This window comes from Calliphora vicina, chromosome 3, assembly GCF_958450345.1.
Source record: "Calliphora vicina chromosome 3, idCalVici1.1, whole genome shotgun sequence".
Lineage (NCBI taxonomy): Eukaryota > Metazoa > Arthropoda > Insecta > Diptera > Calliphoridae > Calliphora > Calliphora vicina.
Genome location: NC_088782.1, coordinates 22,035,203 through 22,051,313, shown reverse-complemented (window position 1 = coordinate 22,051,313; position 16,111 = coordinate 22,035,203). Strand labels below are relative to the sequence as shown.

The following is a 16,111-nucleotide window of genomic DNA, read 5'->3' as shown; positions in this document are numbered from 1 at the left end:
CAAAAATAAATTTAAAAAAATTTTCTTTTTTCAAAAAGTAATATTTATAAAGTACTTTCTGCAAAAAGTACTTTATAAAAAATATCACTTTATAAAAATTTACTTTTTCAAAAAGTATCTTATGAAAACTATATTAAAAAATTACTTTATAGAAATGTACTTTTTAAAATACTTTACAAAAATATATTTTTCTCTAAAAGTACTATTAAAAAATATACTTTTTCAAAAATAACTTTATAAAAATTTATTTTTTTCATAAAAATGTAACATTTTCAAAAAGTACTTTAGAAAAATTATATTTTTCAAAAGGACTATTTAAAAAGGTACGAAAAGTACTTTACAAATATGTGCTTTTTTAACTTTTTAAAAAGATAATTTACTTTTTTTCAAAAACAACTTTCTAAAAATTTACTTTTTCCAAAAGTACTTTATTAAAATATAACATCTTTGGAAGGTACTTTGGATAAATTTTGTAAAAATTAACTTTTTCAAAAGGTACTTTACATAAAATTAATATACTTTTTCAAAAAATACTTTATTAAAATGTACTATTTTCAAAAAATATTTTATAGAATTGAACTTTTTTGAAAATAGGCTTTATAAAATTTGTATTTCAATAGGAACTTTTTGCATAACTTACTATTTAAAAAGGTACATTATAAAAGTATACTTTATTCAAAGTTTTAATTATTTTTTTTAAATTTACTTCATGAAAATGTAATATTTTGAAAAAGTACTTTATAAAAATGTACTTTTTCCAAAACTCTCTTATAAATGCGAGATTTTTAAATTTTGTATCTTTTATTTTTAAACATTTGTACAATTTAAATTTATTCAAAGTATTGACCATTGATAGCTATGAACATTTCCCATCTTTCTGGCAACATATTGATTCCGAGCCAAAAGAACCGCTTATCTTTTGAGGCCAAAAATTAATCATGCCAATATCGGATACTGTGCTTCAAAGTGAAGCGTATCCCAGAGGGAGCGTTCTGCTTCGATCGAAACAAATAGTAGTGGGACAGGGAACGGTCTGGACTATAAAGCGGGTGGGGTTAACTTCCCAAATGTGGCAGAGCTTTGTCATGATGGAATATTACGGTTTCATGTCCGGCGCAAAAATTCTTGACGTCGGCCAATGTCAGCTTCAAACGAATCAATTGTCTTCGGTGCAGGTTCCAAATACAGAGAATTACTTTGGTGTCTATTCGGCTAGTTGACCGGTCTTCTTTTAGGCTTCGGGTTATCGTAATGGATCCATTTATCATTGCAAGTAATGATTCAGTGTAAAAATGATTTTATTTTATAGCGTTCAATCATCATTTCGTCTTACAAGGTCTCTCGGCTTCCGTTCGTATGGCCAAATTTCCCTGCTTTTGGATGAATCCTGTTGCTCGCAAACGTTTTGAAATTGTCGAGTATCTCCCAAAGATTTTGCATGCTCTTGTTGAGTTTGACAACAACAAAGTTTGAAGATTTTTGCAATTATAGTTCTCAATATATTTCTTTGTATAGTGGTGACTCACTCCCTTTTCCGAACCCTCCAATTTTTGGTTAAACCTCATGCAGTGATAAGAAATTGAATCGTGTAAAATTTGAATACTTTCACAATTATAGTTCTCCAGATATTCGATATTAACTATTTACTTTGTATGGAAAGTGCCACGCCCACTTGCAATTTATTTATATGGTTAACAACACCTACAAAATGCAGAGTGGCACCATTAGGATTTCTCGAAATAATAAACATTTCGTGAAAATTTCATAATCAGGTTGGCATAGGCATTTTACGCTGTCGGCAGTTTTGTACTAGATTAAAGAAACATGTTGCATTTTAACTTTACCAGAAACTGTCGATGGCGTACAACTTCAAATACATGTATTGCTTTGCCATCTTGTTATTATTTGTCCGATTTTTATAAGTTTGGTCTTATATATAATACCTAAATCAAGGAGAAACGGATTTCAGTTAAAACAACTTTTAAAATCTACGATTAATAAGTTTTAACTCTTAGCGGTTTAGTGGTCACTTTACTAACCACCTTTTCTATTGGCATTTTGTTAAACAATTAAATTTTCTGAAGTCATCGTTTATGTCTTTTGCGAAACTTTGCCGTCAGGGTGCTCTGGTTAGACACATATTTTAATGCCAACCGCCACAATGGTTAGTTAACTAACCACCCCACTCCACAAAAAAAACCTTGGAATGGGGTGTTTTTTTTCTATGTTTTGATTAAATTTTCATACTTTTTTTAGTTTATTAACTAAAATTGATTAAATTAAAAATGCAATTGTTTTGATTTTATACTTATACACATAAAACAGTGGCTGAAAGAGTTAAATGATCAAATCTGACTAACAGTTCAAAGGTTATTAACGGGTTTTCTTTAAATATTTTGCAAACCTTCATACTGAAATTTATTTCGAAATTCTGGAAACCTTAAAATTTGTGTGGCAATGAAAAACAAGTCTATCAAATCGAATTCAGAAGAGTAAATGTTCAAAAATAAAATTGGTTTATCGAAATTTTTTGTTTCGTTTAAAAAAATTAAATTTTTAAAAAATTTACTTTTTTCAAAAAGTACTTTTTGTTAATTTTGTCAAAGCATACATTTAAAACCCATAATTTTTTTACAAAAAGTACTTTTTCAAGAAGTACTTTAAAAAAACTAAACTTTTTTTTCGAAAAGTACTTAATAAAAATAAATTTTTTTAAACTTTTATCAAACTTTTAAACTTTTTATCAAAAAGTGCTTGAAAAAATATAATTTTTTAAAAAAAGTACTCTACAAAAATATACCTCTTTCATACTCTACAAAATACTTGATAGAAAATTTGACTAAAAATACTTTATAAAAATTAAATTTTGTCAAAAAGTACTTTTTTAAAAAATATAATTTTTACAAATCAAAATTAACTTTTTAAAAAAATACTTTGTCAAAAAGTACTTTATGAAAATATGCATTTTATAAAAAAAGTACTAATTAACTTTTTTCAAAAAGTATTTAATAAAAAAGAACTTTTCCCAAAAAAATTTAAAGTTTTTGTTTAAATTGCATAAAAAATTTAGTTTTGAAAAAAAAAAAATTATAAAAATATTATTTTAAAGGTACTTTACAGAAATGTACTTTATTTTATAAGGTATAAATCACCTTTGGAAAGTGCAATTTTAAACTTCCTTTTTTAAAAAGTACCTTTCTAAAAAAAAATAAAATTTTCCATAAACATAATTTTTCCAACAAGTACCTTTTCGCTTATTTTTTTATTAAAATTTATAATCCATCCTCCTTTTTCTTAGCGGCGATGGCTCTGTTCAACAAACCGAAGTTTGTCCGCCCGCCCAAAACCCGATCTGGAATGCCACCCTCACATTTGCACACGTGAAAGCTGAAAGCCTCATGGATCGTTATATTGAAATACAACTGTGGGATTTGGTGCCGCATACCGAATCGATATTTCTGGGTGAATGTAGTATTGAATTGCAACAGGCCTTTCTCGATGATCGTGCTATATGGTGTCGCCTCGATGACCCTAAGGGGCTGAGGGGCATTAGCATGTCAAAATCCCCCAGTGTATCACCGCGCGGCTCTATAGCTGCGGGCGGTCCCGGAGGCGATGTTTCACGTTTGCTGAGGCGCGACTACAATATGCAACGTTCCATATCGGATGACGTGGATTCGATTGGTGAGTGTACGTCCCTGTTGCATCCAGATCATGCATGGATAGCGGGCTCGCGGCGAGGCTCATCCCAATCGGAGACCTTGGAAGTGGAAGTCTATCAGTTGGGTAAAGATTTTTCACGCTCTTTGCCCGGCTCTCGTCGGTCATCATTTCAAGATGCTGATAAGAATCGAGAAGATGATATGGCTCCACCTCCGACCACGTATTTGGTGGGACGACGACGATCTTCGGTGGCACGCAGAGATCCCGACGAAATACTCAAATCGCTGAAGGCGGTGCGCGGCGAATTGGGAAGGGCCATGAGTTTGGGCACCGAGCAGCCCATGAAGAGAATGGGTTCAAGGCGTAAGTATTGGGGTTTAATTTTTTATATTTTCATACCAAATAAGAAAAAAAGAAGAACTAACACTTAAAGCTTTAAAGCTTTTATTTTCATTTATAAATTATAAATAATTATTACAATTGTTTTTATTTTCTCTTATAATTTGTAAAGCAAATGCCTTTGTTTTAGTTTATTAACCAATCACTAATACAAACGTCTGTGGTCTTGTACTCCTGCTACAACTATCTGTCTGTATTTTATAACTCTTTCTTTATCTCTCTCTCTCTAATTTATTTAAATATCCTTCACTATGGGACTCTTAAACTATATGCAACTTTTGAATATTTTTTTTATGGTCTAATTTTTTTGTCTTTCCACTTTTGTTTTAAAACTTTCTACCAAAAAAAAAATAAAAAAAATAGCTACAATATCGGTGTCACACTATCAAAGCCTTGATACACCCTACACTTGGACTGCTAACAATCGTTATTATTTGCCACAACAATAACAAAAATATCCCTAAATAGTAATAAACTAAATTCAAATCAAATGCACGCTATTAAAATCTAAACACAAAATAATATAAATCAAATAAATGAAAAGAAAACTAAAATAATTTAAATAAAAGTCAAAATAAACAGCCATGTCACACATCTAAAAGCACTCTACACACTTGCTATAATTGATATGATTTGTTATTTTAAAAATTTATTTTTTTGAAAATGATAAAAGCTAGACATTACACTATAAAACTTTAATAACTATTGGATTGCTATAGAAACAAATTAACTAACTAGATTATTTAAATCATATAAATAAACAACATTTCACATTCTAACAAAAACTTTTAATTAATGGTAAGAATTATTTAAAATAAATTTGTTAAATAAATATTTTATTCAATTTGAGTTGGGTTCTTTTCTGTTGAGTTTGTTTTCAAAATTTTCCAAAAAAAAAGTTCAAATTTTAAATGCACACCTACACAATTAGTTACTAAATATGTATTAGCATGTTTGTGTTTGTTTCCTGTTTATCTTTATCAACAAAAAAACACATTAAAAATTTAAATTCTACAAACAAAAACAAATGTTGCCATAATTCCATGATACGCATGTTTAATATTTAATTCAGTTTATTAATAACAATTATACGTCTCCTGGTATTAAAACAACACAAATTTAATAATGTTAATGAAAATGATAATAATAATGATAATAATAAAGGGGTTGTTGTTTTTGGTAAATATGTAAATAAATTTTAATCGAAATCTGCCAGGGACCGTAAATAACGGTTATCCAGAAAATTTGAAATAAAAAAACTCTTTATGTTAGAGTCACCGAAGACCTGTTATATACCAATAGATTCGTATTGACGTGCTCTTTCAGAATCTAAAAAAAGTTCTCATGAAACTCTCATAAAAAGAGTCTTAAAATAAAAAAACTCATTTGAGGAGTTTTATTTTTCCCATCATAAAAAAAAACTTATTTAAGGAGTTTTATTTTTCCCATCATAAAAAAAACACATTTGAGGAGTTTTATTTTTCCTGTCAGAAAAAAAAACTCATTTGAGGAGTTTTATTTTTTCCGTCATAAAATAAAAAAACTCATTTGGGAAGATTTATTTTTACCATCATAAAAAAAAATCCTTTTAAGGAGTTTTATTTTTCCTGTCAGAAAAATAAAACTCATTTGAGGAGGTTTATTTTTTCCGTCATAAAAAAAACTCATTTGAGGAGTTTTATTTTTCGCATCATAAAAAACTCATTTGAGGAGTTTTATTTTTCCCATCATAAAATAAAACTCATTTGAGGAGTTATATTTTTTCCGTCATAAAACAAAAAAACTCATTTGAGGAGTTTTATTTTTCCCATCATAAAAAAACTCATTTAAGGAGTTTTATTTTTCCTGTCAGAAAAAAAAACTCATTTGAGGAGTTTTATTTTTCCTGTCAGAAAAAAAACTCATTTAAGGAGTTTTATTTTTCCTGTCAGAAAAAAAAACTAATTTAAGGAGTTTATTTTTCCTGTCAGAAAAAAAAACTCATTTGAGGAGTTTTATTTTTTCCATTCATAAAAAAAACTCATTTAAGGAGTTTTATTTATTCCGTCATAAAAAAAATTCATTTAAGGAGTTTTATTTTTCCCGTCAGAAAAAAACTCATTTGAGGAGTTTTATTTTTCCTGTCAGAAAAAAAAACTCATTTGAGGAGTCTTATTTTTTCCGTCATAAAATAAAAAAACTCATTTGAGGAGTTTTATTTTTCCCATCATAAAAAAAACGCATTTGAGGAGTTTTATTTTTCAAATCATAAAAAAAACTCATTTAAGGAGTTTTATTTTTCCCAACATAAAAAAACTCATTTGAGGAGTTTTATTTCTCCTGTCAGAAAAAAAATCTCATTTGAGGAGTTTTATTTTTTCCATCATAAAATAAAAAAACTCATTTGAGGAGTTTTATTTTTCCTGTCAGAAAAAAAAACGCATTTAAGGAGTTTTATTTTTTCCGTCATAAAATAAAAAAACTCATTTGAGGAGTTTTATTTTTCCTGTCAGAAAAAAAAAACTCATTTAAGGAGTTTTATTTTTCCTGTCAGAAAAATAAAACTCATTTGAGTAGGTTTATTTTTCCTGTCAGAAAAAAAAACGCCATAAAAACTCTTTTTGTTTATTTTCTGCTTTTTTCAGTATTTTTTATTTATTGAGTCTATCTGATATAATGTTTGTAGTAATTTATTTGTTTAAGAAAAAATTTGATAATAGGAATCAAACAATAACAAATTAAAATCCCACTTGATTTTATTTTACAAATTGTAAAGATCTGACCAGAATGAGTTTTATTTTCTGAAGGAAAAAATAAGACTCCTCAAATGACTCTTATTTTAAGACGGAAAAAATAAAACTCCTAAAATGAGTTATTTTTCTGACGGATACAATAAAACTCCTCAAATTAATTTTTTTTTCTGAATGGAAAAATAAAACTCTCAAATAAGTTTTTTATGACGGCTATTTAAAACTCTTAAAAAAGAGTTTTAAATAGAAAAAAAATCATTTGAGGAGTTTTATTGTTTCCGTCAGAAAAATAACTCATTTTAGGAGTTTTATTTTTTCCGTCTTAAATTAAGAGTCATTTGAGGAGTCTTATTTTTACGTTGAATAATTTAGATGGATTTTTAAAGTCACAAAATAACTCCTCAAATGAGTTTTTTTTTCTGACGGGAAAAATAAAACTCCACAAATGAGTTTTTTTGATGACGGCTATTTAAAACTCTTTTTTTAAGAATTAAATGAGTACTTTTAGTTTTACGTTAAATAACTGTTTTAGATGGATTTTTTTTTTTTTTTTTGAAATCACAAAATAACTTTTTTGATATCACTTATAACCGTTACGGTCCCTGAAATGCATTAAAGTTTTAAAGTAAATTTATTAAAGTCCATTAAAAGGATTATCAAATATGGGTGCTGGTTTGGTTTGCCATACGGCCTTGAATAAGCTTGATTGCCAAGCTATTCTAAGGCTTGTCAAGTTACAAGCTAAAACAGAATTTGTCAAGTTAAAACTTATTTTAAAAATGTTGAAACCATTTTAATGCAAGCATTCGGAACAGTTCTGGATTAGATAATTATTAAATAATTTTTGTTAAAACTCTTCATCATCGCTGGCCCATCCACTTAGGAACCTTTTCTACCTTTCATTCCCCAATTATTGGTAGGTTACCAACGTCCAGCCAATCCTTAAAAAAGACGACCCCACCAATCCGTATAATTATCGCAATTTGTTCGGCGCTCTCTAAGGTTATGGAGAGCATTTTTAACTAGCACCTTCCCTACAAGGACAGTAACAGTTATTTGATGCATCATCTGATGGGTATTGCTGATGGGTTTATACATCAGTAGTTCCCATCATTTTATTAAGGGCATCGTGAAAAAGCTGATGTAAACATTCGTGTATATGTGACTTGTTTTCTCTTTCCAACTTGTGCTGTGTTATGCATGTGTTGGTAAATAAATTGGTAGTGTGTTAGTTTCCATCAGCCATTTCTTGTAGGGTTGTTAATCGAATAGACTTCTAAATGACAGACAATCAAGTTGCCGTAGTAGTGGTTCTACTGAGGACCTAATGGCGTTTCTTTCAGAACAGTGGTGTGAACCAATACACCACATAAGTCCCAGTCGACTTTTCGAAAGCATTTGATCGGGTGTAGCATGATGGACTAGCTTCGAATTGATCTCGTTCGGTGTCGAGGTGAAATTTTCTAGTTTTATTTCTAGTTTCATAGGTGGCTAGGGATTGCTCCGAGAACTTCATATTAGGCTCTGGAGTACCCCAGGGCTCTATTCTTTCCCCTTTCCTTCAAATCCAATTTATTCTTTCGCGGATGACATTTTCATTCATTTGACCATAAAACAACTCTATCTCCGAGATTAAACTCTCAAGAATGAATATGGATGACTCGATAAATCCTGACCTTATAACAATCTCCAGATGGGGTGAATTGAACAGAGTTAATTTCAAAGCACTCAGTGCTGTCTATTGACACACAAACGTCTTGAGATTTCACCACAATCAATTCTTCTTATGGGTAACGGAACTGTTGGAGTTTCAGATAACATTTTGATTCTAGGTACGAGAATACAGTTTGACGGCCGTTGGAATCGTCATATATTCGATGTTGCGAAGGAAAATTTTAGACCTTCTTCGTATATACACTAGCTTCATTCGTCCAAAAATGGAATATAATTCCCATATATGGGCCGGAGCTGCAAGGTCAAGTCAAATTTTCAACATGAACTTCTGTCTACATTTGAATTAGGTTTGAGAATCATATTTGATATCAAATATTAAAGACATCATATTTCAAACATAGGACTTTGTGTATGCTGGGACGTTGTTCGTTTGTAGTCCTATTCATTGAATCCGAAATTGATTTATTTGTTAGTTCTTCGTCATTTCTTTTTGGATGCCATAATATGGTGGTTAGTAGGGGTTATTTAGAATACCAACAGTTGAGCTAGTGATTTTACCTATAGTTTAAGGTGGCAACTAGTTACATAACCAGTTACATGACTAGTGATTTTAGCATGTTCATGACCTATTGACTAATTGGATACACATACCGGTTACATAGAGTCAGTTAACTTACTAGCTACCTAACTAGTTACTTGATCAGATTGACCCTAAATAGTCCGTTAAAAAGACATATAGAGGAAGACTCATGGAGGAAGGCTTGTAAATAAATCTTCCTCCACAACTCTCCAATAGATTGGTTAAAATTACTATTTTCTAAAATTCTGTATAAAACAAACGTTTAATTTGACTACACTGTAGTTTACTTAGAGACACTAAAGTGACAATTAACTTCACGCTAGGTTACATGTAATGTCAATATACTTAAGTAAAAAAGAAAATAAACTGTATGAGAATTATATCAAGATAATTTGTATAATACCAGTTTGTACGAATTACTCACAGTTAATTGAAATTAAATATAATATTAAAACTAAAACTTACTAAAAAAAATTCGTATTCCCACAAAATAACTTTTGATGAAAAATCTTTTTATTTACTTAAACTATTGATTTTTGTTTCCCCAAAAGAAAGAAAAAAAACAGAAACAAATGCAAAATTTTCTCACCCTTTTTCTACCATGCAAACAAATCTAAAAAGTATGAAACAAAAAGTTGATGAAAACTTGTCAAAATAATGTTTAAATAAATCCACTTAAATGAACCCCCAAACAACTTAAAATGAAAAACGAAAAAAATTTAAAAAAAATATCGTAGTCAGCTCTTTTGGAAATCATACCCAGCATCATTGCATTCATTTTGCTGCTGAATGCCAGCCAGAAAAGAGCCAATATTCTAAACTCAATGAAAAAGCATGAGTATATCAAGTATTTTCCAATAATTTATGCTTGAAATTAAGTTTTTTATTTTTTGGTTTATTATTTTTCTCATATCTTTCTTCCTTTTCCATAGTGGATATTATATGCTAAAAACTTTGATTATTTTGTTTTGTCTGTTTTTTGTTTTTTGCTGAGGTATTGAAAATTTTATTTACCTTAAACCTTGAAATCTTGATAGATAAGAGTGTAACCAAACACCGTCAAAATCAAATGCTTCAAGGAACCAAAAACAAAAAAAAAATGTGACGAGTTAGAAGTCTCAGAATCACAAAAGCGTTAAATATGTTTTGATGCTGAATTTCTAAGTACTTTGTTAAGACCAAACCAACCAAACCAAACAAAATGAAAAAGTTTTCACAACTTTTCTTTTTGTTTTAAAAGTTTTATATGTATTTTCCACGCTCAAATTATGATTTACACTTTGTTTGGCAAGGAAAAAAGGGGTGAATGCAAGAAAAGTTATGATTTTTGTACATAAATATAAATTTTGATTAGAAATTAGATTTATTTTAGTAGATATGAGGGTGTGGAGTTTAGGTTTGAGTTAAATTGAAAGAAGAGTTTGTGGGTTTAAGGTGTCAATATTTAGAAATGATAAGGGAACGAGAATTATAATGAAAGTATAAGCACACTAGAGAGTTATATTTGAGTAAATGCCATCAAGGTTTACCTAACGGGTGTTCCAACATTTACGCACTATTTGAATTAAATATAATTAAATATACATTTGATAGGTTTATGTAGGGAATAGCACATCGGGTATATACCATCCACGGGTTCGCTGAAACTTTCTATGAACATTTTGCGTAATGCAGTGTGGAATTTCGTCCATCAAAGCACGTGTGCTTGCCTTCAAATAATCCTATAAAAATAAATAACACGATCTATTGGATCAATTCTGATGAACAAAACGAGAGCGTACAAGATCACGAAATGTTTCATGCAGTAATTGTATTGTTTCACGGGCTGTATAGATGTACAAATAAAGTCATTAAAATCCACTTTTATTGTGACTTCACAGCATTCAATTGTAAGCATGTACGCAAAACATTTATTTTATTACATCAGTTACTGTTGCGGTAGGGTTCCAGGAGTTAAGCAAGTAGTCAATTTATCCCTTATAGACAGTAATTGTCACTAATGTCTGATCATTTGCCCAACTCCAGTTGATATATTTTGGATCGTTTGACACGTATGTGCTCATTATAGTGTAGAGAATAGTCTATTGGTTACTTTATACATCCCAGGTAATCTAGCGAGAGGTCAATTGTTACTTAAGTGTCTCTAAGTAATCTAGAGGGTAGTCACTTTAAACTTTAGAATGCAATTATGTTACCCATCAGATGTAATCTATTGAAGAGTTGTAGGAGGAGGGTTTGTGTACAAGCAATCGGTTATTGGACTGTCTATGAGATGTATTTTTAACTAACTATTTGTCAATTATTTTTGTTAAATGAGTCAAATCTCTTTCTTCAGGTTTGGAAACAAGAAATAGACACTCGGAGCTAAATACGGAGAATAGGGCGAAAAAGGAAGCATTTCGTAGCCTAATTCATGGATTTTCGCCATGGAAACTGCACATTTGTGTACAATTTTATGCACCCGATTGTCAAGTGATCATTCAAAATTGATACAACTGAGCTATGTGAGATGCCTATGGCTTCCACAATCCGGTAAATATGATATTTTGATTTTTTTTCAATTGTTTCGGGTGTAGAGACCTCAACTGGGCGTTCAGAACGTCCGCAAAATGACAAACTTCAGTAAACCACATTTTTGCCTTTTAAATGAATGGTGCAGAGTTCCCATTATATTTATCAAGCTTTCTCCTCAAGTCACAAGGTAGTCTGATATCAATGGCTGTCAAACACAAACTATATGACGCAGATTCTTCAAATTTTTACAGTAGTCAACTGACAGATGCCTGTTGACAGGAGCAGTGTTGCCCTTTCAGTTAGCAGCCGGAAAATTCAAACAGTCGCGGACTTATTGATCCACTCTCGTACAAACAGCTTGTGTTGTCACATCTTATACTTGTTGCTAATCCTGAAAGAGATATGTTCTCGTCGAGAAGGAAGCTTCCGGTTGATTGGATTGGATATCTCCAATGCGGTTTCAGTAGCAATTCTACTGGGTACTATGGAAAGTACTATCTTCAGACACTTTCTTATAAAGCTACAACAAAGGCTGAAAATATATGGCGCAACTTAGATGCATGTATGGTGGCCAAGTTAATGTGGCCATATTTTAACGAAAAACGAACTATGCAACTGATAACCCGTAATAGGACGGATATATCAATGTTGCTGGCAGTTTTATAGGGGCACTGGATGTTAGGCAAGCATACAAATTGACTTGTACTCCCCTTTAGCGACCATGGTCGTAGCTGTAAGGATAGGGAAATGAGGAAACGATTCACCATCTTCGAATGCTCTGCCCTGAGTGTCGAAAGGCACAAATTCCTGGGAAACTACATATTAACGATCCTTGGTGAGGTATCTGGATCTAAACTTAATGACATACTGAGATATGTAACGATTTGGGTCTAAGAGGTGCCAGGCACTTAGGTGAACGATGTCTGAGTACCCTCTTCGGATTATCTGTGAAGGATCTAAGGTGTATAGACGCCTTTATTAGGAAAAGCGGATGGTTGATAAGACCAGACAAATTATGCCTCTTAGGGACCCAGCAACCATGATGGTTTGCGTTATTCAAATTCTTTGAATTCTCGTCCCCTCTCTTCTCACACTCTTTTCTCGAAATTTCACTATAATTTAATCTATAGATCTCCCTTTTCTTTAATTTCTACTTCCATTTTCCTTCTTTCTGTCATAATTTTTCTTCTTCATGTATCACAAAGGGAACGATTATTGGACCCAAGTGAGCTGTACGAGACGAAGGTTTTGGACGGCTACCTGAATACCATACCATACCATTGGGTCTAAGAACTTCGATATTTTAGTATATATTACGATGTAAATGACACTACAACTGACATTATCTAGAAAGTTCAAAATTATGTTAATAAATCATCAGACATTTTTGTTTTTGATAACTGAGTTAGGCCTTTGACAGGAGAGTTCCCAATATATGTGTATTTATCTATGATTGATACTATCATTACCGAACTTAATGCTCAAAATATCGATTGTGTGATAGACTGTATGACATTCCTACTCAAAACAAAGATTGTCCAACGCAAACATACAACTTCAGCCCACAAAAAGTCGGTAACCCTATCTTTCCATTTAAGGAAATGACCTCCCCTTGTTCCTGGAATGAGTTCAGCATACTGTCGGTCACAGCAGCCACATTCCCTACGGTATCCACCATAACACAAAGGGAATCGTGAGTATCGTCTACTAGCAAGCCAGTTTAATGATTTTTTTTCGCAGAAACTGCACGTGCAGTGGGTGTTACATTTCGGAGAAAACTCACTTATTATATTATAATATAAAAAAAAGTCCGACAATCAAGATTTTTAGCAGGAAATACATACCTTGTGCAGGACACTTCCACTAAACAGGATTGAAATATGCAACGTTTTCCTCGAAAGCAATGACCAATGTATTATGGGATGCTCATTATACATATAATACAAACAATTTATCAATTATGAATGATAATTATTATAAAATCATTGATTTAATCTCTTTTTCTTGCTTAAAAAAACTTAAAATAAAATTATTATTAAAATGTTTATCATCTATAGTATAAATAATAATAATGATACAATACTTGATTTAATCTCTTTACATTGCTTCCAAAATTTAAGTTGGAATTATGTTCCTTCCAAATGCTATTAAATTAAAAAAATTCAACAAGAAAACTTATTTTCTTGCACTCACATCTAATAAGTTTTCCTTTATGTTTTATATTAAAATTTCCAAAGTCTTCCTATTGTTTGTTTATTGTTCCCTTTTCCAAAATATGAAGACCACCACCATTGATTACATCACATTTGCGCTTAATCATCTAATAAATGGAGCATTGTGTGTGTTTTATAATAATTTTTTTAGATGGCAAAGTAAAAATTATACCTACACATCCTAAAAAGTATGTTTATGTATTTGCAAAGACCTTTTTTGGCATATTTGCTTTTTCTTCAAACATAAAAGTACTTAAAAAATACCTTTTTTTTCTTCAGCTTTTTTTATTAAATTTTTATTCAGCACTAAATTTAATAAGATTTTGGTTGGCATTAAGCCGATTATCCCTTTTTTGCGTTGGTATACGTTTCTTATACGCTTCTCCAAAGTTTTACAGCAATTATTACTTAGCAAACATTAAATATTTACGTGATATGAGAACGTACTCTTAAACGAAATGTTTTATATTTGTTTTTTTTACCTTTTCGTATCACTTTTATGATGAATTTTTTGTTGACGTGGTTTTTATATATGTACAAATATTGTTTAAACACAACAGCACACTGATCCAAATTATAAGATAATGTGAAATCAAGCTATACACATTTAGAAGTTTTTGAAAATTTGGTTTCAAACTTTACAACCGTAAAATTTTACACTGGTAGTTGACATATCCTTTAAATATTTGCATTTAGCTATGTTTGGGAAACACTTCCATTATAAGTTACATTCATAAGCTCGTACTCTACATATCGAACTATTCAGGGGTCTTTCATTAAGCCCTTCCCACCAGTTCTAGGAGACTGTTCCGAATTAATGATTTTACCTATCATTAAGGATGACAACTAGTTACAGAACTAGCTACTTTGGCCAGTTATGTAACTAGTTGGACAAGTGCGTATCCTAATGAGACTGTCTGACAGCTGGTGCAAAGTAGTCAAAGCATTGGATTTGGATTGGTTACTTGATCAGCTTCATAACTAGTTATTTTAACATGTACTGGTGCTAATGCACATCAAAAGTCATTTAAAAAAACAACTCATAGACAATCCCATAACCGATTGCTTGTAAACAAACCATCCTCCGACAACTCTCCAATAGATTACTTTTGGTGGGTAAAATTACTACTTTATAAAGTATTGTACAAAAAAAACGATTAAAGTGATTACACTCTAGGTTACTTAGAGACACTAAAGTTACAATTGACTATACATTAGGATACATGGGATGTACAAAGTAACCAATTGACTTCTCTCTCTCTCTTTCTTTTTTTTTTTTTTTTTTTAAAAAAGAGAAGTAACACTCAGGCAATTAATATGCCTATATTAAATGTGTTACTTTCTTTGGAAAGGGGATAGAGTGTAGAGGAAAAGGTGGTGAAAGAAGAAGAAAAGCTTTTTAATTAACAACTCTGCAATTGCGCGTTATGTTTGTTATGAGTGCAGGTTGCAGCGCCTCTGGTGGTGAGATGGCGCCTTAGTCAAGCCAACAACCTTTATTTAATTAGTTTACTTCGGTGGCGTTTTAGTGTTATACCACCGAAGGAGGGCGCTGTGATAAATATTAGTTATTAGTAAACTAATAATTATTATAAACTTATGATTGATTGGCAGCGGCTGGGAATCGAACCCAGGCCATAAATACCATATCATGCTTAATGATCAAACGCCACAGCACCCACAACTTCTCTCTGCATTACAAAAAGAACATACGTATCAAATGACCAAAAATATATAAATTGGAGTCAGCCAAATGATCAGACATTAGTGACAATTACTGTCTATAAGGGATACACTGACTACTTACTTAAATGCTGGGTTTAAATTTTATGCAATCCGAAATGTCCAATTTTCCATGATTCTAGCGCATAAATCAGGCTGAATTTGATGGCTTTAAGGGCAGCTTTGGTTTGTGGCTTATTCGCATGGACCTGCGACTTAAGAAAACCCTACAAGATAAAGTGTAATGGGGTAAAATCACACGATCTCGGTGGTCAGTTGCATTAGCTCCACGTGAGATAACCATGCCCTCAAATCGCTCGTGCAGAAAATCCTATGTGGCATGAGCAGTATGGCACATAGCTCCATCCAGTTGAAATCACCTGTCGTTGGTGTCCATATCATCCACTTCATTCTCAATGAAATATGGACTGATAACGCTGCCAGCGACTTTTTAGGGATGCATTGGACGGACGCTCTTGGATGTCATGTGAATTGGTATCATCACAAATTCGACAATTTTGTTTGTTGACGTTCACCCAGAAATGGACCTCATCGCTGAAGATGATAAAAATGAGCGAAGCGCGCGTAAATTTTCCCGAACACAACACCCATTTTGA

General features: G+C 31.4%; 1 protein-coding gene across 1 annotated transcript in view; it reads left to right on the top strand.

Annotated features, from left to right (window-relative positions):
* Positions 1–16,111, top strand: part of Fife (regulating synaptic membrane exocytosis protein fife) — a 146,910-nt gene that overhangs the window by 119,882 nt on the left and 10,917 nt on the right. Inside the window, exon 12 of the mRNA XM_065504503.1 lies at positions 3,299–4,026. Within this exon, the coding sequence (XP_065360575.1) occupies positions 3,299–4,026 (728 nt within the window). The remainder of the gene's footprint in view (positions 1–3,298; positions 4,027–16,111) is intronic.